The sequence below is a fragment of the Phyllostomus hastatus genome, unplaced genomic scaffold, assembly GCF_019186645.2.
Source record: "Phyllostomus hastatus isolate PE091 unplaced genomic scaffold, TTU_PhHast_1.1 phas_contig_86, whole genome shotgun sequence".
In the NCBI taxonomy this organism is placed as follows: Eukaryota; Metazoa; Chordata; class Mammalia; order Chiroptera; family Phyllostomidae; genus Phyllostomus; species Phyllostomus hastatus.
In genome coordinates this window covers 88,399,942-88,424,638 of record NW_025333977.1, presented here as the reverse complement: position 1 = coordinate 88,424,638, position 24,697 = coordinate 88,399,942, and the positions used below count along the sequence as shown (strand labels likewise).

General features: G+C 37.5%; 1 protein-coding gene across 1 annotated transcript; it reads right to left on the bottom strand.

Annotated features, from left to right (window-relative positions):
• Positions 1-23,894: 23,894 nt before the first annotated feature.
• LOC123827528 (transmembrane protein 230-like) lies at positions 23,895-24,236 on the bottom strand. The gene has a single exon (XM_045852046.1). The coding sequence runs from the start codon at positions 24,234-24,236 to the stop codon at positions 23,895-23,897; it is 342 nt and encodes a 113-aa protein (XP_045708002.1).
• Between the last annotated feature and the right edge of the window lie 461 nt (positions 24,237-24,697).

Genomic DNA, 24,697 nt, shown 5'->3' with positions numbered 1-24,697 from the left:
GCTTTCTAGTCCTATAAAACGTGATCATGGTGACAGCTTCATATTTTTTTTTAACTTGGAATTTAAGAAATTTGCAGAAGCAGGAATTGACTAATGACAATTACTCCTGAAAAGTCTATTACTTATGTTCTTTGGTTCTTCACATTAGAAATACATTTTGAGTTTCAAATACATTTTAAGTTGCTTTTTATCCTTTATTTATTTGACAAATATCTAACAAAACTCTACAATTTGATTCAGATGCTAAATACCATGGTTTTAAAATATTTTGGAGTTTGTAGCTCTGCAATTAAACTAAAAAGTACAGGTTTTAGGTGGTTTGCTCCTGTTTTTACTCTTGAGTACATTAAAATCATCAATAAGTAGGGTGTTGAAGATGGTGGAGAGATAGATGGGAGCTAAACCCACTTGCTTGTGCACCCAACTTCAATGCATAGCCGATCTTCTGAAGAACAGAGTGAATAGCCAATGGAATTCCAGCTTATATGAAGTTTGGAAGCCAAAACTACAGAGGATGTTTAAAAATGGATGGTAAGGAGATTTTATAGGCAGATGGGAAGGTCCCTAGGCCCTGCATTGGGGTTGCGGCTGCTACAGGAGCTTTGGAGGAGAGCCAGGTCAGCAATTGTAACATCATAGCTCCCTACCCTCCAAGAGCAGGGAAGCCAGGCCCACACCAGGAGACACCATGATGCTTAAAGTCCCTGGGGAGATAAAGATGCAGTGGGAGACACACAGCAGGCCATGTTCCCTGGCTGGGACTGTGGTCGCCAGCTGGGATGGTACCAGAGAAATTGGGGAGCCAGGTGATACCTGGAGATGAGAGAAAAGTTGGACCATGACCTAGCTAATCTCTGGACTGGTCAGAGAGTTGGGCTGTGTGAAAAGCCAGGTGCTTGTCAGGAACAGCCACCCGCAACCAAGGGGAATTTACTCAAAAAAGGCTCCCAGCCACTGTTCAAAGAATTCTCACAGGCAGCATCTGGGCCAGGAGGAAGAGGGGTGAGATTTGCTCCCAATCAGTGTGCCTGACAGACTGATCAAAGAGGGGCTCAGAGAGGTAGCAGTCTCCAGAGAGATAATTTAATAGGGGAACTAAATTTCCCTGAAGGGACTTTGTGTGCACACAGCACCCAGGTCAGCAAAGGGCAAGGAAGAGAAGGAGGAGGAGTACAAGTTGCTCCCACTCCTGCATCTCACACACTATTCAAAGGGTTACACAATGAGGTGGATTAAGGGTGCCATCCTGACGCATATGGACAGCCCTGTGGGCTACACAGGGCTCTGAGGGCTTAGACTGGAGGCTGGGCACTTGTGAATATTGTAGCCCAGACAAAGCCCCCATTCTTGCAGCACCACAGGAAAAGAAAAAAAACGGAGTGCAGTCCCCTCTGTCTGCAGCATCCAGGAAGAACAGCAGAACCTGCTTGGTAGGTTTAATGTCAACAGGAAGTTTTCTCTGCCCTCCCTCTCCTCGCTCCCCCTACCAAGGGTAAGAAAATAAGACTTGGAGCTGTGAGAAGAGCAAAGACAGATCTAGAGAGAGATCAGAATGCTAACATCAACAACAGAGGCAAACTTCACTTTGCTATCCAACAAAACTTGCATTTTATTTGTTTTATTTTTTTATTTCTTGTCTTTCCATTTAGTTTTATTTGATTTAATTGTTTAACGGGTTTTCTTTGTTCTCCCTTTCATATTGCATTTTAGTTTTTCTTCTTTCACGTCACTCATATTCTAGTAACATACTACTCTAAGTCTTTTACTTTTTATTCTTATTATTCAGATCATATATTTCTATATTTCTTGTGATATTGTTGTCCCAAATTCCACACAACACCCTTTCCTGGTCTTGGTCCATTACACTGTCTTCCTGAGCTTTATTACTGTTGTGGTTAACTTTATTCTCTCACACACTACGCCAAATTTCTATCCCTTACTCTCTCTATATCTCACCATATAACCTAGCTAAGCACTCTGCTTTATGGAATTGGATCACATTCTTTCCTCCCCTCTAACAAGAATCTTACTTCTTTTTCACCTTTTAAAAAAAGTGGCTAATTGGATGGAATATCACAGTTATTGCTATCTTCTACAAAGGATCTCCTATCTCTTCTCCACTTGTTGGTACTTTAAATCCCATAGAATACCCTACCATTGTCATAATCCACTCCATTTTCATCCTGCCCTAGATCACATACAAGATAAGATGGGAGTTGTGAATCCCTGTAAATCCACTGGAGTGGAGAACCCACCAACAAAGGAGTCACCAATGGATAAAACACAAGTAGAACAAGAGAGCCCACACAAATGGAAGAAAGGGCAATGGGAGAAAGGGAAACCCTAAACCACCCAGACAAGGATATCAAAGAGACCACACCACTGAGTCCCACAGAACTCCTACCATAGAAGTTCACTCTATGAAGACAGCTAGCAAAGCAGAACATCGGGAATTGCAGAAACAAATAAAAACAGTTACCTAAAATGGGGAGACAAAGAAAGAACTTGCAATCAAAAAGAATGGAAGAATCCCCACAAAAGAGCTAAATGAAATGGAGGCAAGCAAACTATCAGACATAGAATTCAAAAGAATGGTGATAAGGATGCTGAAGAAACTTGCAGTCAACTACAAAGAACTGGGTGGAAACTACAACAGTATGAAGAAGGAAATAGAAACTATAAACAAGAACCAGGAAGAAATGAAGAATGAAATTTCTGAAATAAAAAACACACTAGAAGGAAACACACATGAAGCAATGACCAAATAAGTGAGCTGAAAGACAAGGTAGAAAGAAATACCCAGATACAGCAGCTGCATGAAAAAAAGACTAAAAAATTATGAAGATAGCTTCAGGGAACTGCAGAAAAACATGAAACACAACAACATTTGAATTATAAGAATACCAGAAAAACAAGAAAAGGAACAAGGGATAGAGACCCTGTTTGAAAAAATAATGACAGAAAACATCCCAAACTTGGAGAGGGGAAAAAACACACACAAGTTCAGGAAGCACAGAGGAGCCCAGTCAAGATGAACCCAAAGAGGCCTACTCCAATACACATCATAATTAAAATGTCACCTTTTAAAGACAAAGAGAGAATCTTAAAAAGAGCAAGGGAGAAACAAGAAATAACATATAAGGGAGCTCTGATAAGGCTCACAGCTGATTTCTCAACAGAAACACTACAAGTCAGGAGAGAATGGAAAGAAATAGTCCAAGTAATGAAAAGCAAAGGCCTGCAATCAAGACTACTCTACCCAGCGAGGTTCTCAATTAAAATGGAATGTGAAATAAGGAGCTTTCCAGACAAAAGAATGCAGAAAGAATACACCTCTACCAAACCTGCACTGCAAGATATGCTAAAGGGACTGCATTAAGAAGAGGAAGAAAAAGAGTGAGAGAGAGAGGAACACAAGTACAAAGGGGGGAAATGGCAATGAATAAGTATCTATCAATAATAACCTTAAGTCTTAATGGATTAAATGCTCCAATCAAAACATATAGGATAGCTGAATGGATGAGAAAACAACCTGAACATATGCTGCCTACAAGAGACCCACCTCAGAAAAAAAGACTTACACAGACTGAAAGTTAAGTGTTAGAAAAAATATTCCAAACAAATGGACAGAAAAAAAGCTCAGATAGCAATACTTACCCTATATCAGACAAAGTAGACTTCAATACAAATGCCATAAAAAGAGACACTCCAAAAGGACACTTCATAGTACTCAGGGAATAATCCATCAAGAGAACATAAACATTGTGAACATATATGCACCCAACATAGGAACACCCAACTATATAAGGAAAATCTTGGAGGACTTCAAGAAAGATATTTACAGCAACACACTTATACTAGGGGATTTTAGCACCCCACTGTCAAAAATGGATAGATCTTCCAAACAAAATATCAACAAGGATATTGTAGTGTTGAACAAAGTCCTAGATCAAATGGACTTAACTCATATACGTAGAAACTTTCATCCAAAAGAAGCAAAATACACATTCTTTCCAAATGCACATGGAACATTTTCAAAGATAGACTACATGACAGGACACAAAACAAGCATCAACAAATTCAAGAAAATTGAAATCCCATCAAGAATTTCTTTGGAACACAAGAGACTGAAACTAGAAATCAACCTCAAGGAAAAAATTCAAAAACACTCAAATTCATAGGAATTGAATAGCATGCTACTAAACATTGAATGGATTAATAATGAGATCAAAGAAGAAATCAAAAAGTTTCTTCAAACAAGAGAAAATGAAAACACAACAGTCTAAAACTTATGGGATGTAGCAAAGGCAGTTCTGAGAGGGAAGTTCATAGCAATACAGGCCTATGTAAAAAAGATAGGAATATTTCAAATCAACAACCTAACCCTACACCTACAAGAACTCAAGGAACAACAACAAACAAAACCTAGAGTGAGTAGAAGGAAGGAAATAACAAAGATCAGGGCAGAATTAAATGACATAGAGACTAAAAGAATAATTCAAAGGATTAATAAATCCAGGAGGTGGTTCTTTGAAAAGATAAACAAAATTGACAAGCCTTTAAGTATACTCATTAAGGAAAAAAGAGAGATGACCTAAATAAATATAATCAGAAATGAAAGAGGAGAGATTACAACTGATACCACAGAAATACAAAGAATTGTAAGAAATTACCACAAACAACCATATGCCAAGAAATGTGAAAACCTGGGTGAATAGAAAAATTTCTAGAAAAATATATTATTTCAAAACTGAATCAAGATGAAGCAGAAAGCCTGAAGAGACCAAAAATGGTTGGTGAAATTGAAGCAGTAATCAAAAAAACCAAGCACACAAAAGCCCTTGACCAGATGGTTTCACAGAAGAATATTACAAAATATTTAAGGAAAAGCTAACCCCTATTCTTCACAGACTATTCCAAAAAATCCAAGAAGAGGGAAGAATCCCAAACTCTTTTAATGAAGCCAATATCATCCTAATCCCCAAACCAGTTAAAGACACAACAAAGAAAAAAAAACTACAGGCCAACATTTCTTATGAACATAGATGCTAAAATCCTCAACAAAATTTTGGCAACCTGCATCCAGCAATACATTAAAAAGATCATACACCATGATCATGTGGGGTTCATCCTAGGGATGCAAGGATGGTACAATATCCACAAATCAATAAACATAACACATCATATTAAGAAAAAGAAACACAAAAATCACGTGATCATATGAATAGATGTGGAAAAAACATCTGATAAAGTACAGCACCCATTTATGATAAAAAACACTCAGCAAACTGGGATTAGAGGGAACATTCCTCAACATAATGAAGACCATATACAAGAAACCTCCCACCAATATCATATACAATAGGTAATAACTAAAAGCTTTTCCACTAAGATCAGGAACAAGTCAAGGATATTCGCTTTCACCACTTCTATTCAACATAGTGTTGGAAGTCTTTAGCCACAGTAATCAGAAAACAAAAAGAAATAAAAGGCACCCAAGTTGGAAAGGAGGAAGAAAAACTATCACTGTTTGCAGATGTTATGATAGTGTACACAGAAAACCCTATAGACTCCACCAAAAAACTACTCAACCTAATAAGTGAATTTGGCAAAACAGCAAGACACAAACTAAATAGTAAGAAATTGAATGCATTTTATACACCAACAGTGAAATATCAGAATCAGAAATCAGGAAAAAAATTCCACTTTCTATAACAAGAAAAATAAATTACCTAGGAATAAACCTTACCAAGGAGGTCAAAGGCCTATACTCAGAAAACTACACAACACTGAAGAGAGAAATTAAGGGCAACACAAATAAATTGAAGTATATACCATGCTCATAGATTGAAAGAATTAACTTCATCAAAATGTCCATACTACCCAAAGCAATTTATAGATTCAATGCAATCTCTGTTAAAATACTGATGACATATTTCACAATTATAGAACTAACATTTCACAAATTTATATGGAACCATAAACCACCCAGAATAGCTGCCACAATTTTGAGAAAGAATAACAAAGTAGGAAGGATCACAATACCAGACATCAAACTATATTATAAGGCCACAGTAATCAAAACAGTCTGGTACTGGCATAAGAACTGACACATAGACTAGTGAAACAGAATAGAGAGCCCAGAAATAAACTCATGTCTCTATGGTCAGTTAATATTCAACAAAGGGGGAAGAAGCATAAAATGGAGTAAAAATAGCCTCTTCAACACTGGTGGTGGGAGATCTGGATAACTACACTAAAAAAAGTGAAATTTGACCACCAAATCACACCATACACCATACACAAAAATAAACTCAAGATGGATAAAAGACTTAAATGCAAATCACAATACCGTTAAAGTCCTAGAAGGGAACATGGAAAATCTCAGATATCCCATGCAGTAATATTTTCACTGATATATTCACCAGAGCAAGGGATATAAAGGAAAGAATAAATAAATGGGACTTTATCAAAATAAAAACCTTCTGCATGAGTAAAGAAAATATCAATAAAATGGAAAGGGAACCAACTGTATAGGAAAATATATTTGTCAATGATATCTCAGACAAGGATTTGATCTCCAAAATATGTAGAGAATTCACATGACCCTACTCCGGGAAGACAAACAACACAATTAAAAAATGGGCAAAGGACCTGAACAGACACTTTTCCAAGGAGGACATACAGAGGGCCCAGAGACATATAAAAGGATGCTCAGCATCACTAGCCATTAAAGAGATGCAAATTAAAACCACAATGAGATACTACTTCACACTGGTCAGAATGGCCATCATAAACAAATCAACAAACAACAAGTGCTGATGAGGTTGTAAAGAAAAGGGAACCCTAGTGCACTGTTAGTGGGAATGCAAACTGGTGCAGCCATTGTGGAAAACAGTATGGAATTTCCTTAGAATGCTAAAAATAGAACTGCCTTTTGACCCAGCAATTCCACTGCTGGGAGTATACCCTGAGAATCCTGAAACACCAATCCAAAAGAACCTCTGCACCCCAATGTTCATAGCAGTACAATTTACAATAGCCAAGTTTTGGAAGCAACCTAAGTGACTATCTGTAAATGTGTAGGTAAAAAAAAATGGTACACTTACACAACAGAATACTACACAGAAGAAAAAAAAAAAGGAGCTTCTGCCCTTCATGACTACATAGATGGAACTGAAGAGCATTATACTAAGTGAAATAAGCCAGGTGGTAAAAGACAAATACCATATGATCTCACTTAGAAGTGGAACCTAAATAACAAAACAAGCTAGTGAAATACAACCAGACATTGAAATGAACAAACTGACAGTAACCGGGGGAAGGAGGAAGAGGGATAATGGGGGAAAATAGAGGAAAGGCCATCAAGGACCATGTATAGAAGACCCATGGGCAAAGCCAAAGGAGGGCAGTGTTGAGGGTTGGAGATTGGGATGGGTAGCATTGTGAGGAGTGGTGGAGGGAAAATGGACACAACTGTACTTGAACAACAATAAAAAAAATCATCAATAACTATTGTTATAGTTATTGGGTTTTTTTAAAACTCTCAAAGGAAATTACTACTTCACTCTATCAAATTTTACTACAAGATTTTATTTATTTATTGTCTAAGGGAATTTTGAGTTTTTAAAAACATTTATTTATTTTTAGAGAGAGGGGAAGTGAGGGAGAAACAGAGGGAGAGAGACATCAATGTGCAGTTGCCTCTCATGTGCCCCTGACTGGGGACCCAACCTGGACTGCAACACAGGCATGCACCCTGACTGGGATGGGAATAGAACCGGTGACCCTTTGGTTCACAGGCCGGCACTACAAGGTTTCCCCTGAGCCACACCAGCCAGGGCTACTACAAGGTTTTAATGTCACTTTAGCAATCTTTGCATTTTTGCACCTTTGCTTCTTTTTTTAAACAGAAGAGATTTTTAAAAAATATTTTTCTAATAAATGCCTTCTTGTTATGAGTAGTCTTTAGGTATTTTACAACCTCTAGTCTTCTAAAGATCTTTGGGTAACTTTCAACTTTATGATGATGTGAGGACATGAAGAAGCAGATGTAGGCCATGAGATGTAGAGTCCTTTGATGGAAAAAGAATACATGCATATGATTTCCAAACAGCATTAAAGTTACTTAGATTATTATTCAATAAATATTCTCTGTGTACTGAAGGAAAACACATAATCTGACAATTAAGGCAATGTACAGTTGTCATCCTCATCCATTTCAGGGTCTCTCCAACCCCAATTTTGACACTTAATAATTCTTTATTCCTAAATATCCATCCATTCACCAATAAGTACTATAGGACAAAATATCTCACCTATTCTTCCTTTCAACATCCTAGTACCTGTTTATATTCTGACTCCCAAAAAAGCCTTGGTTAAAAATAATATGTGGTAGAAAAATGGAACAGTAGTCTTAAGAATTTAAAATACAGTAATAATAGTTACCACTTATCAAGTACCTAATATATACAATTCATTTTGGTAGGTGCATTTATAGATATTGTTACTAATCCTCATAGTAACAGGTATTCCTTATTATCCCTGTTTTGTAAATAAGAAATAAGTTGAAGCTCAGAAAGGTTAAGTGATTTATTGGAAGTCGTAGAGCTAGAAAGTGGCCAAACCAGAATTTTCAGTCAAATCTGGCTCCAACACTTATGCAAGCTCTAATGCATAACCACATTGCAACTAATGCCTATTTATTCTAAGTTTTGAAGTGGTGGAAGAATAAATTAGTTGGGGGTAACAGGGAACTGAGGGAACAGGAGAACTTTCAGGGTCATCAAAAGACTAATGTCTAAACCCTAAGAGCTCGTCTATGAGTTTTCAATTCTTGGATGTATTAGTGTTCTACTGGTGCCATAACAAATCACCACAAACTTACTGGTGTCAGGAGGGCTGTGTTCCTTTCTGGAGGCTCTAGGAAAGAATTCATTGCCTTGTCTTCTTCAACTTTAGAGACCACTTATATTCCTTGACTCACAACCCCCCTTCTCCACCTTCAAAGCAGAAACACAGCATCTATTTGACACTGTTTCCATAATCACATACTTCAGCCATTTTATTGGACCTCCCTCTTACATTTTTAAAGACCTTTTGATTACATAGGGCCTACCTAGATAACCTCCCTATTTTAAGGTCAGCTGATAAACAAGCTATATTCCACCTGTAACCTCAGTTCCTCTTTGCTACAACACCAACAATATTTATAGGTCCTGAAGATTAGGACTTCTGTATCTTTGTGGGTTGGGGGAAAGCATTATTGTGCTTACTACAAAGGGCTAGGCATAATGAGACATGAATCACATGGTAGGTATAGACCTAGGACACTAACATCCTAAGGAGAAATGAGGAAGATCACAAACATAGTCAAGTAAAGTTCACATCAAAGCAAAGATGCCTATCAAAGAAATTGTTGCAGCAAGAGAAAAGCAAGTAGTTACCTACAATGGAGTTCCCATAAGACTGTCAGCTGATTTCTCAAAAGAGACTTTGCAGGCTAGAGAGGACTGGCAAGAAGTATTCAAGTGATGAAAAGCAAGAACACACAACCTAGATTACTCTGTCCACCAAAGCTATCATTTAGAATGGAAGGGCAGATAAAGTGCTTCCAAGACAAGGTAAAACTAAAGTAGTTTGTCATCACCAAGCCATTATTATATGAAATGCTAAAGGGAATTATATAAGAAGATCAAAACTATGAACATTAAAATGACAATGGATTCACAACTATCAATCATTGAATCTAAAAAGTACACTAAGTAAACAAGCAGAACAGGAACAGAATCATAGATATGGAGATCATTTGGAGGGTTATCAGTTGGGAGGAGAACAGGGAGAATGGGGTAAAAGATGCAGACATTAAGAAGTACAAATTGGTAGGTACAGAATAGACAGGGGGGATGTTAAAAACAGTATAGGAAATGCACTAGCAAAAGAACTTACATGCATGACCCATGAACATGAGCTAAGGGGGGATTGCTGGAGGCAATGGGGGTATCAGGTGGAGAGGGGCAAAAAGGGGAAAATTGGGACAACTGTAATAGCATAATCAAGAAAATATATTTCAAAAACTAAAAAAAATAAAAAATAATTTGTTGAATAAGCAATCAAAAGTGAGCCATGCACATGCCATTGACAGAAATAAAGCAGGTCAGCATTTAGAAATTACAATGAGTTAGTAAGCTGATATGAGTTGAATTGTGCCCTTCCCAAATTCATGGGTTGAAGTCCTAAACACCAGCACCTCAGCATGTGACCCTATTTGGAAATAGGGTTGTTGCAGTTATAATTAGCTAAGATAAGATTATACTGGAGTAGGGTGGGCCTCTGATCCAAAATGACTGGTGTCCTTATAAAAAAATGCTATGTAAAGAGATAGATGCACACAAGGGAAACATTATGTAAATATAAAGGCAGAGATCAGTGTGATGCCTCTACAAGCCAAGGAACACCAAAGATTGCCAGCAACCTATGAGAAGCTAGGAGAGAGGCATGAAACGGTTTCTTTTTCATAGTCCTCAGAAAAAAAATGACTCTGCTAACACCTTGATCTTGAACTTCTAGTCTCCAGAACTGTGAAATAATACATTTCTGTTTAAGCCACCTAGTTTGTGGTACTTTGTTACAGCAGCCCTAGAAAATTAATAAATAAGCTTCTGAGAACAGATAAATGTGATATTTGGAGAAACTAGCAAGAAGCTCAGTTAATTATGTAATTGGGAGATAGAAAATGAACCCAACCAAGGGCAGTTGGGACAGACACCAAGGTTAAAGAAGGGCCATCAGCAAATTTAACTTGATCTCAGATCAATGAGTTGGGTAACACTTATTCCAAGACCTAGGTGAATTTGCAAAGGAGTAGCCACCAGGGTTGGGTGAATCTGGGGATAGAAGGCCAATCAGGTAAGCAACACAGTCTTGTGACCAATACAATCTTCTTACAAGTGCTTGGTCAATTTATTTATTATTTCTTTGTGGTTACTCTGCCTACAAATGAAAGTTGCTGAGAGGTTTTTGTGTATTTACTTGTTTTAAATATTTGATTAACTCGAGAAAGTTAATTGGCTACCTCCCTGTGTTCACTTTGCAGAGCATGTGGTAATAGAATAGAACAACTTGTCTTTGTGATTCTTCCTCTCATATCCATGAAGGATTCCTTTTTAAAAATAAACTGCAGTGCAATTCTTACCTATAAAAATGTGCTTAGTCAACTTGGTAGCACTGGGGTTGTACATTTTATTGGAAAGTATATGTGAATTTTATTTTTTAAATTAGAATTGCATTTCCTCTCAGGATTATACATGCAAGAAATTGGTTTCATCATTCTGCTGTAGAGGAAACAACAAAAATATAAATAATTGGCTAGTTTGTATGTAAATGCTGCCTAGACCATGTACCAATACAAGGATTGGTTTCCACAGACTTAAATACAAATGAATTTCTTGTCCTACAGTCTCACTTTATTGCCAAGGTTGAGCAAGTGACTAAGCAATAACACCAGATTAATAGAACTACAGTGACAATTTATATAGGCAAGAAAAATATGCTAATGTTGTTAAAATATAGTTTAGTATTCTCATTCAGTTATGTTTAAATTCTTACTTGTTAGTGATGACCTTTTACCTTCTTTGTGGATCAAGAAAAGTCATATATTACTCTATTTGTAGATTTATTCTGTCTGTGTGTCTCCACTGCCTCCTCCCTTCTATTTTCTCTCTCTCAATATTGTTTGAATATTTAGGGCAATATACTTCTTGATTCTAGTCTCCAAGGGGGTTGATGCTTGTTGCAACCAATGTTTAACTCCAGGCTTCAAGGCTTAATCAGTAGAATAGGAAATCTCCTCAACTTTTAAATTAGAAGTCTACAAGCAAATAAAGCCCTAAAATCTTTCTTTTCTTCAGTTCAGAGAAGTGGAAAGATTTCCTAAAATTTATTTTACTTTTGCATTTGAAAACTGTCCTATGTTTCTTGTCACCCAACACTACATAGAACTTTATATAAAACAATATTTCTTTTGAATTTGGGAAATGCAAAGATGAGGTGTCAATGAAGAAAAGCCTGTTCTGGAACATATTATTTATTTCAAAAACAGTTTCAGTATCAATATGCTTTTAAATTCTGTGTTTATAACATAAGTATTAATTTTCCCCTCATTTACTTCTTTCAAAAATCATATGAGGACTCTCTCTCTCTCTTAAGGGGTAATAACAAACAAAAATTAAAAGACTACATTCCTCTAACATTTTATCCAAGAAAGTGGGATCTCTACATAGGAAGAATTATCCATCCACATTACCCCAACCATCTCCTGGAGATTCACCTTTCCACTCACACCACCATTTTGAATCCTCAAGGGTCTACAGGTAAAGCTCCAACCCAAGGAGGATCAAATCCCTCCTCTTGGTTCCATTTGTCATGGCTTAGTCAGGATAGAACTTTCAACACAACTCTATTAAATAAGAAAAAAGGAGAAAAAAGAAAAATAAGTGCAGAGTAAAAACACATGAAAACAATGCAGTTTAAAAACCACAGGTTTATGACAGTCTTATAGCCAGCTTGCTTTCTGTCCTATTCCATCCGTATCCATTCTCTGAAAATGTATACTTAGCCTCAAAACCATCTCTTTTTTAACAAAAAGTTTTTAAATCTTCACCCAAGCATATGTTTTATTGATTTTAGAGAGAAAGGAAGTGAGTGAGGGACAGACATCATTGTGAGAGAGAAACATCAATGGTTGCCTCCCGTACACGCCCTGACCAGAGATCCAACCTGCAACTTTTTGGGTGCATGGGATGATTCTCCAACCAACTGAGCCACCCAGCCAGGGCTCAAAGTTCTTTCTTAATAAGCCATACCAACTCCCATTTTAATCTTCTGTAGCTAGACAAAGCTAGTCTGGGTGCTTTCTGCTTTCAACCTGTCATTGTTCCAGGTCCAGTCTAAGAAACTTTCCTTATTCTCAATTATGAATATCTATAATAATCTCATTTTTCAGATGAGATTGTAATTCCTTACATACATACAAACATGTGGCTAAAAGTATAACTATATTTTGTCAGACACAATGTAAACTTAAAGTTTAAAACAAATTACCTTCCCCAACAAGAGACTTGTTCCTTTATACTATTCTTTGTTACCATCTGAGGTAATGGACAGAATGCCAAATTCAGAATTAGGAGACCCTAGTTTGAATCCCACATAATTATTTACTAGTTGTTACACTTACAGCAAGATATAACACTTCACTGAGCTTCATCGGGAAAATGGGGATAAAAGCGTCACCCCCACCGGTGCCACCATAATGCCCTACTAAAAAGAGGTATTGAAACAATTTTACAGCCTTGGCTGGAGTGGCTCAGTGGATTGAGTGCTGGCCTGCAAACCAAGGTTTGCCCGTTTGATTCCCAGTTATGGCACATGCCTGGGTTGTGGGCCAGGTCCTCAGTAGGGAGCACGTAAGAGGCAACCACACAATGATGTTTCTCCCCTCTCTTTCTCCTTCTCTCTACCCCTCTGTCTGAAAATAAATAAATAAAAGGTTTAGAATATGAAAATAAAAAGTTTTATAATTACACATTGTTATTTTTTATTTTTTAATATATTTTATTGATTATGCTATTACAGTTATCCCATTTTCCCCACTTTATTCTCCTCCACCCTGCACACCACTTTCTACCCTCATTCCCTTCCCCTTAGTTCATGTCCATGGGTTGTACATAAAAGTTCTTTGGATTCTCCATTTCCTATACTATCCTTAACCTCCCCCTGTCTATTATGTACCTACCATTTATGCTACTTATTCCCTGTACCTTTTCTTCCATTCCCACCACCCACTGATAACCCTCCATGTGATCTCCATTTCTGTGATTCTGTTCCTGTTCTACTTGTTTGCTTAGCCTGTTTTTGTTTTCTTTTTAGGTTCAGTTGTTGATAGTTGTGAGTTTGTTGTCATTTTGCTGTTCATATTTTTTATCTTCTTTTTCTTAGATAAGTCCCTTTAATATTTCATATAATAAGGGCGGGGTGATGATGAACTCCTTTAACTTGACCTTATCTGAGAAGCACTTGATCTGCCTTTCCATTCTAAATGATAGCTTTACTGGATGGAGGAATCTTGGATGTAGGTCCTTCCCTTTCATGACTTGGAATACTTCTTTCCAGCCCCTTCTTACCTGCAAGGTTTCTTTTGAGAAATCAGCTGATAGTCATATGGGAACTCCTTTGTGGGTAACTGTCTCTTTTTCTCTTGCTGCTTTTAAGAGTCTCTCCTTATCTTTAATCTTGGCTAATGTAATGATGATGTGTCCTGGTGTGTGCTTCATCAGGTCCAACTTCTTTGGGACTCTCTGAGCTTTCTGGCCTTCCTGGAAGTCTATTTCCTTTGACAGATTGGAGAACTTCTTCTCCATTATTTGTTCAAATAAGTTTTTTATTTCTTGCTCTTCCTGTTCTTCTTCTGGCACTCCTATGATTCAGATGTTGGAATGTTGAGAGTTGTTCTGGAGGTTCCTAAGCCTCTCCTCATTTTTTTTGAATTCTTGTTTCTTCATTCTGTTCTGGTTGAATGTTTATGTCTTCGTTCTACTCCAAACCATTGATTTGAGTACCAGTTTCCTTCCCATCACTGTTGGTTCCCTGTACATTTTCCTTTATTTCACTTTTCATAGCCTTCACTTTTTCCTCTATTTTGCAACCATACTCAACTACTTCTGTGAGCATCCTGATTACCAGTGTTTTGAACTGTGCATCTGATAGGTTGGCTATCTCTTTGTTGCTTAGTTGTATTTTTTCTGGAGCTTTGATCTGTTCTTTCATTTGGGCCATATTTTTTTTGTCTTCTTGTGCCTGTTACATAGTAAAGGGTAGAGCCTTAGGTATTTGTCAGGGTGGGACAAACCACATCACTCTGTTGTGGCACTGTATGTGAGGGAGAGGTCCGAGGGGGAACAATGTTGCTTGTTCACCTCTATGCTCACTTTCAGTCACTTCTGCATGTATCCACAAGCAAATTGGGTCTTTCTGGTGCTGATCCCCTTGTGGATGGTTTTGTGTACATTCTAGGACCCTGTGTGTATCTCCAGTGAATTCCTGTGAGGCTGGGAGTTTCTCTTGCTGCCTCAATCCCCACAGATTTTTTCAGTCAGAGGTTTTGAAGCTTTATTTCCCTGCACTGGAACCCTGGGTTGCACCATCTGTCGCAGTCCTCAGTTATTCCTCCTGGTTTAACTGCACACAAATGTGGGGCCACTCACTCTGGCAGCCTCCATCTTGCCTGCCCTGGTCCTCCAGGAGCTACCTTGCCACAAGTTCTCTTCACTTGGCAGCCCTTCTCTGTCTCTCCTACCAGTCTGGATGAATGTTTCTTCTTTAACTCCTTGGTTGTTGTACTTAGATATAGTTCAATTTTCTGTCAGTTCTAGTTGTTTTTTGTTTTTAAATTTGTTGTCATCCTTCTTTTGGTTGTGTGAGGAGGCACAGTGTATCTACCTAAGCCTCCATCTTGGCTGGAAGTCACAATTACAAATTTTTAAACAAATACAAGATATTAGCATTACTGATATCTCTGAGCCACCTTAAATAAAACATCTTAGAGGTATACAGAAGATAAACAAATAAATGGACAAATACTTAACCTAAATAAAGCTCAGTTTTAGCATTGCATCACTAAGAGGAACAACAGTTTAACAACCAAAATAGTAATTATAGTGACAATAATAATTTAAAAGCTATTCAAATTTTTACAGAAATCTCTCAAAAATACCAGTTTTATGCTAAGCATAGAAAATTTCTTAAAATTTTCTTTCTTCATCCTCTATATACCTTTCACCTTCCTCAATTCTATCCTCAACCCACTTTTAAAACTCAGAATAAATCTCTTCTTTCCCAAACCAGCCCATTCTCACTCTCATCCCACATTTCTTTCACCTTTTGAGCCTATTACATGATCCTGTCAATAATCTTCTTCTCTTACTCCTGTAGAGCAAGCTTTCCTAGGTTGGTCCCTTTCAATCCTTCTCTTTAACTCTCACACTGATTCTGCATAAAAGGAACAGCATTAGCCTAGGTGGTGAACACATAACTCTCCTTACTGATCAAAAGAAAACAGCTCCTGATACTCGTACATTATTTTTCTCTGTCAAAATAATTATTATGTTTATCACAATCACATCTTACAAATTTAGAGTGAAACATGTTTTCTAGAGTCTTCTCTAGAGCCTTGTTCATGGACGAGGAGTTATCTGGCTGTCTATGAGTCCACTGGCACCATTCCATCTACATTTGTTATTTACTTTGACCAATTTCCTTTTATTTTATCAGAACTTTTGAGTAGCTAAATTTGGTAGCTTCTTCTTTTTTAAAAAATAAATTTTAATATAGCAACACAGACAGAGGCAGAGACAGACAAGAAAGAGATAGAGATAATGTGATGAAGAAGTAATTTCCACAATGGGTCACAGTTAAAAAAATTATAAAAGTCTGAAAAAATCAGTCCCTCTTGTTTACATGTCAGTAAATTAAAGGCCAAGAAGGGGAAGGTATCATAAAAACAATAGTCTGAGTTCTTCTGCCAGCTAAAATCCATGTTCTCTGCACAAAAAACTCAGGACACATGACAAATTTATATGAATTTATATGAATACTCTTAATAGATATCAAATAAAATTGCATGAATTTTATATGAAATTTATATGAATATGAGTGCTCTTAATAGACATCAAATAAAATTACACTTTTGTTGTGCTTTTAACAAATTATGCTAATTGAAAAGAGTAAATCTGCACAAAAACAGGACTTTCTCAGAAAAATCTCAGCTATATGGTTGCTAACTATATAGCCCATAAACTTTCAATATGATTACTAAAGTTGTAACCTGAAGGCTGCTTTTCCCAAAAACCAAACCAAAACAAAACAAAACAAATAAATAAATAAACCTGCAATTTAGATATCTGGCCACTAGGTGCCAGGCCATAAAGACACATTCTAAAGGACAGTGTTCCAAATTTCCTTTTTTGATAAAATAATAAAATTTGATATTAAAACTCATAAATATAACTGGCCTCTCTTTTCCTCTCTCTCTAAAAAGCCATGAAAAACAAAATGTCCTTGGGTGAGGATTTTAAGAAAAAGGTTTCTGTAGTTTGTTTATTCTCAGCATCTAGGTCTCCTTGGCACTAGGCCACCTGTTCAGTAAGTCTAATATAAAACCATTTCTTTCTAATATAAAGCCACTTCTAAGACCATTAAAGGAAAGATCTTTGTTTTTTTTTTCAAGATCCGTAGCTCCCTGTCCTCAAAGTCTTTCTTCTTTCCGCTCCACTGAGCAGAAGGAACAGATAGAGGAGGCTTCAGGTGACACAAAGCCATAAATGCCACCCACAGTCTTGACTCCCCAATACTTTTGTACTTCAGCTTCTTTTGTTCTTTATCAAGCCTTCAGTTTTCTCTACTTGGACTTAGACTGAATGTTCATCCTGTATTCTACCCCTTCATAAGTTACATCCATTATCCAATGTAATTCTTGGAACAATCTTGGAGGGCGTAAAGGAGGTATCCTATCCAGAGTTTACAAACAAGGAATTTAAATTTGGAAAGATGAAATGATTTTCCAATGTGTCACCACTAAGAAAAGTGCAAAGTCAGAATTTGTGGCCACAAGTGAGTGTTCTTTCTTCTGCTTATTGTATTAGCCAGGATTCAGCAAGGAGACAGAATTTACATAGTAGTTTGAACAAGGAAAGTTTAATATAAAGAATTATTAATGGTAACAGGGAGTTAATTGCTAAAGGATAAAGAGAACTCTGAAGGGATGGCAAGCATACGGAGCAGTCACTACTGCTAGGGCTGAGGCAGAATTTCTAAGGAAGAAACCTCACCTCAAGGTGGAGAGCCAGACCTTGTTATGGAGAATTGGTTGTTGTCCACTGGATGGTGGAGAGGCTGGGGTGCTGTGTGCTGGGGATTGAGGGGACCAGTGAGAATCCTGGGAAGCCACCAACTTGGGTGCCAGTGAAACTCACTGGAGGTTGAATACTACCAGATGGTCTGCAAGTCACTGGCCACAAGGAAGAAGCAAATAAGAAGCACACCAGAACCAGGAAGTGAGGTCTCTGCCTGCTGCAGTACTCATTCAGCACCCTCTACTAGCAAGGGTAATATTGCACCAGCTGGCAAATTAAAAATATTCCAGCATCCAGCTTCAGCACCACAAAGCTGGGCAAAGAGGACTGAATTTGGAGCTGAAAGACAATGAATCAATAACTGGTTACACTTAGCAATCCAAATGTGAGTGGTTTTTGTTAAATAGAAGTATACCAGCAATCCCTTTGAAAGGCAATTTGTAGAAGCTCATTACTTTGGAACTTTAGGATGGTGTCCCAGTAGTAATGGAAGAGAGTACTATATCTTTTTGCATGATGACAGCATAAGGTGTCAAAAGAGTGTGAAGACAATTAGAATTATAGAATTGGTTAGCCCTGAGGGAGAAGTGGAGAGAGTGCTCAGGAAGGGGTGCACAGACAGCCTTCAACTGTGTTCAAGCAGTAGTGCTGCTCATGGATGTTTTTACATTATTCTGGTCTATGTGGTCTAGACTCTTGTCTCCCATCCTGGTAGCTAGCATCACCATCTACCTAGTTTCTCAAACAAGAAATTCAGGCACTGTCCTTAATGTTTCTCTTGTTCTCTAAATTCAATCACCAAGTTCTGTCAAGTCCACTTTTTTAGTGTTTCTTAACTTGATTTGTTCTCTTTATTCCACTGTAAATTTCCTGGCTGTGACCACCATGAGCCCTCACGTAGCTCACCCCTACTTCTCTCTCTGCCTCCCCATGATCCTCTCACATCCAGTGTCCACAATGGAGTCAGACAAAACCAGATTATGGGAAGTTTCCTGGGGTGCTTCCTAAAATCACTCTTTTGCATTATATTTATCAATTCTGTCTACAAGTGAGATCACAAATACATGGCCTGCTCACTGCCACTCCTCCCTCCATGTTCATGGTGGACAACACTAATGGATTGCTATGTTTTTTTCTCTAATGAGCTCCAATTAGAATCCTACTTAACACAGTACTCTAAGCCAGTTGTTCCAAACATTGATATGCTTCAGAATCACCAGGAGGACTTTTTAAAATAGAGATTATTTCAGAGTTTCTGATGTAGAGGTCTGAGGTAAGGACTAATAATTTGCATGTCTAACACTTCACCAGGTAATGCTAATGTTGCTTGTTGGGGGACCGCACTCTGAGAAACACTGTTTCAGTCAATTACTACTGTAACCAAACACAGCTGGCACATAAGATGGAACCTATTTGCTATCCCTTATTATGATACCTTATCTTCATGGGTCTTCAGAAAATGGGTAATAGCCATCCAGAGCAGATGAAAATTCTTAACAGTTCATATTACAGGTGTCCTATAAACTCTCTCTTCCCTTTGATTTAAAAAACTTCTAGTTTCTCCTTCCAAGGTGCTTCTGCTCAGTATCATGCATTCCCCATCACAAATCCTTTGTCTTGGACTTAGTTCCAGCTTTTTGAACTATGCCTTTGTCCCCAATGCAGTGAACTAACAAGTTGATTTTCAATCTCATCTTTGATCAGAAGAAAGCAAGTAAATGGGGTTCCTGTTTACCTTAGAAAAGAATATGAACAAATATCACAAGGTTTCCTAATGGGGAGTCTGAGGGGAACAGTACACACAGGACCCCTTATATCGACAAAGAAAAGTTTTGCTAGAGTTTGCTTGCTTCTGTCCTATCAGACATTCGATGTGGGAAACAACCTTAATGATTAAAACTTAGACAACTAAATATGTCACTCTTGGGGTGGGGGAAAGGAAATGAGGAGGAACACTTGAAGTGAGAAGGGAATACTAAAGAAGCAATTAATATCTTCTCTCTAATAAGCTGCAAATAGATAGTTGAAGGATTTTAACACTGCTCTCAAGCACAGATGTGCCTTGAGGTATACACCCACACAGATACATGTTCACAAAGACTGACTTTTAAAAAAGCTATATCCAACACACAATAAAACACAGGATTAACACTTATTGAGTGCCCATTTTGTGCAAGACTGCTATACAGATACAATTCAACTAGAAGCCAGACATCAATGACAAGTGACCTGTGAAACTGAGGTAAACATCTATTTAGTACAATTAAAAATCACCCAGTGATTATCATTTTATATACTGAGTTCACCAAAAAGTCCATATAGCTTTCTCTGTAAAATAAAAGACATATTTTTAATTTTCACCAATAACATTAATATTGATTTTGATAATTTGAGTATGCCATCTCTTGTGTGACATAATGTTGATTGTTCTCAGTTAACGTGTCAAGTTGATCGTTATCAACTTCAACAGGTCTACCCAACCATGGAGCATTGTCCAGCAAGAAATCTCCAGCATGAAACTTTGCCAACCACTTTTGACATATTCAATCAGTCACAGCACCTTTTCCATACACTGCATAAATCGTTTTTGCACTTTAGTTAAATTTTTACCTTTCTTGAAGCATAATCTCATTTAACTCTCACAATAATTCCATGAGAGCCCTGGCCAGTATGGCTCAGTTGGAGTGTTATCCTAGTAAACCAAAAGGTCTTGGGTTTGACTCCTGGTCAGGACACATGCCTAAGTTGCAGGTTTGATCCCCCATCAGGTATATGGGAGGCAACCAATTGAGGCTTCTCTCTCTCACAATGTTTCTCTCCCCCACACCCCTTGCTCCTTTCTATCCCTTCTCCTTTCTCTGAAATTAATAGGCATATCTTCAGGTGAAGATAAAAAAATATTAAACATAATAATAGTTCCATAAGGTGGGGAAGGTTATTGCAGTTTACTCTTGAACAATGCAGAGTTAGGGGCACTAACCACCTATGCAGTTGAAAATCCATATATAACTTTTGACTCCCTAAAAACTTCACTACTAATAGCCTGCTATTGACCAGAAGCCTTAATATAAACAGTTAATAACCTATACTATCTAAAGCAATTTATAGATTCAACACAATCCCTATTAAAACACCAATGACATATTTCACAGGTATAGAATAAGCACTTCAAAAATTTATATGGAACCATAACTAACCCCGAATAGCTGCAACAATTTTAAGAAAGAAGAACAAAGTAGGAGGTATCTCCATACCTGACATCAAATTATATTACAAGGCCACGGTAATCAAAACAGCCTGGTACTGACATAAGAACAGATGCATACATCAATGGAACAGAGTTAACAGAGTTAAGAGCCAGAAATAAACCCAAGTCTCTATGGTCAACTAATACTTGACAAAGAGGGCAAAAAACATAAAATGAAATCAAAATAGCCTCTCCAAGAAATGGTGTTGGGAGATCTGGATAACTACATGCAAAAAAATGAAATTTGACTACCAACTTACACCATACACAAAAATAAACACAAGATGGATAAAAGACTTAAATATAAGTCATGACACCATAAAAGGCCTAGAGGAGAACATAGGCAGGAAAATCTCAGATATTCCATGCAGTAATATTTTCACTGATATGTCCCCTAGAGCATGGGACACAAAGGAAAGGACAAACAAATGGGACTCCATCAAAATAAAAAGCTTCTGCATGGCTAAATAAAATATCAGTAAAATGGAAAGGGAACCAACTGTATAGGAAATATATTTGTCAATGATATCTCAGATAAGGATTTGATCTCCAAAATATATAAAGAACTCACATGACCCTACTCCGGGAAGACATACAACACAATTAAAAAATGGGCAAAGGACCTGAACAGACACTTTTCCAAGGAGGACATACAGAGGGCCCATAATCATATGCTCAGCATCACTAGTAATCAGAGAGATGCAAATTAAAATCACAATGAGATACCACTTCACACCTGTCAGAATGGCCATCATAAACAAATCAACAAGCAACCCTCGTGTACTGTTGGTGAAAATGCAAACTGGTGCATTTTCACTGTGAAAAACAGCATTGTCAACTGTGGAAAACACTATGGAATTTCCTCAGAAAACTAAAAATGGAACTTCCTTTTGACCCAGCAACTCCACTGCTGGGTCTATATCCTAAGAATCCTGAAACACCAATTCAGAAGAATCTATGCACTCCAATGTTCATAGCAGTACAACTTACAATAACCAAATGTTGGAAGCAGCCTAAGTGCTCATCAGTAAATGAGTGGATCAATAAACTATGGTACATTCACACAATGGAATACTTCACAGCAGAAAGAAAGAAGGAGCTCCTACCCTTCGAGACAACATGAATGGAAATGGAAAGTGTTAGTCTAAGTGAAGTAAGCCAAGCAGTGAAAGACAAATACAATATCATCTCACCTATAAGTGGAACCTAATCAACAGAACAAACTGGCAAGCAAAATATAGCCAGAGACATTGAAATTGACCACAAACTGACAGTAACCAGAGGTGAGGGAAGAGGGAAACAATGTGGGAAAGAAGGGAAAGCAATATAAATGAACATGAATGAGGGACCCATGGACAGAGCCAAGGGGAGTGGGATTGAGGGTAGGAGGTGGGCGTGGGTAGGGCAAGGGAAAGTTGTGGTGGGAAAATGGAGATAACTGTATTCAAACATCAAAAAGTATAAAAAACAGTTAATACCCATATTTTGTATGTTATATATACTATATAACATATCCTTTTTTCATTTGGACATTTTAATTTCTTTTGAACATAAATCACTTTTTGCAAGCTAGGAAATGTAACTAAACTAAAGCCGTCTGGTCCCCTGGGGATCCAAGCCAAATCTTGTAAACTTCAGCAGAATGACATCGTAACAGAAGGTGTTAATAATGGGATTATAAACTCTAAATAACAACCACTCATCTACATGTTCCCCTTAGTCCAGTGTTTAAAGGCATGATATACTGAGCACCTTTTTAAAATTTTTTTAAATTTTATTGAATTTATTGGTGTGACATTGGCTAACAAATTTATATATATTTCAGGTGCACAGTCCTATAGTACATCATCTGTATATTGTGTTCACCAACCAAAGTCAAGTCTCCTTCTATCAGCCTTTATCCCCCCATACCCTTTTCTACCACCTGTAACCCCTCTTCCCTCTGGTAATCACCATACTGTTGTCTGTGTCTATGAGTTTTTTTTTTCTTTGCTTAATCTCTTTTTCACTCAGCAGAACATCTTAATCTATAAAGGATAGAATTACCCAAATTATATGGTACCCAACCTATTTGGTGAACCAGATCAGAACTGGCTGAGGAGCGGTGAACAGAGAAAGTGTTTACATTTTCAAAACTTGCTCTGAGGTTTAAAAATTCCTGGTTGCTCTTAATAAGACAGCATGTAAAAATATTTCAGATGCATTTACACTAATATTTGATTTTGCCAAGGTCTTTCACTAGAATATGAAGTTACAGCATAGAGGATAAGACACTTAGATATTTTCAAAATAAATTACTTAGTAATAACAAATTTGACATACTGAATTCTTCCATTTGTCACAAGAACAAACTGACAACAGACTATTTTTTAAATGTTCACCTCTAAAAAGGATGGCAGCAGCAACACTTTCCACTACAGAATAGACCACCCACTTTTCACAATTAACATTGCTATTCTTCCATGATACAAGTTCACTTAGAAAAATTTGTCAGCTTTTAGTCAGGGCCAGGAGATGAAAAACAGAGTGTGCCCTAATTAGCTAATTGTAAGCTTAGTTAATGTCTTTAGTATGATGGACCCATAAAACTTGGCCATTATTTTGTTAAACATCTGCAAAACACAGGATTCCTTGGCCCTTAGCCATAGTTTCTGCTCAAAATCTTAAAGCTGAGCTCAGTCCGATCTGACTGCTCCTCAGGGCTGAGGTGGGTGCTAGTTGTCAAAGCCTGGAATGTCATCTCAGGAGTAACCCAAGTAGCCTTTGGATGCATAGCAGGTGATGCGAAGGTGAGAAAATCCCGGCGGGAATACTAGGATGCCATGATGAGGACAGGAGCACGGGTCTGCCCCCGCTTCCCTGCCCCCCTGGCTGATATATCCCGCCAGCAGAAGGGAGCCTATGGTACAGAAAAAGGTGCCAATCAAAAACAGCACTGTAGCAAGCAAAATGGCCTTATGTGGGATCTTAGGAGGACTTTTCTGAAACTGAAGGTCAATGTAACCATCATCCATGCTAGCAGGCCTTGAATATTTCACTTTATTACTTGGGATTCCGGTAGCCAGGTTGTTTTGAGATGGCATTGTAATGCACTGACACAATGACAGTTGGCACAACGTGCCAAGTCGCCATGAGCCAACAGCTCACTCGTTCACGGAGGGAAACAGAGGCACTCATGACAATGCATATACTACATTCTTACAATCAAGCAAATTAGAGACAAGAAAATGTTATTAAGAAAATCGTAAGGAAATTACACTTATAGTATTTAGTGAAAATAATTTGTATATAAGGCGACACATGCAGTTCAAACTCATGTTGTTGGTCAACTGTACTTTATTTTACAAAGGAGGAAACTGAGGCTTAGAGAGGTTAAATAACTTACTCAAAATCACACAGATAGTGTCAGAGTCTAGATTCAAGTCTATCTAAACATTTTATCCTCTATTTAGTAACTAAATTTAGTACTGAATTTATGTATCCGTCAATAGAAACTTTAAAATTTATGCTAAAAATTATCTAAGTTAATGGTTTTTTAAAGGTA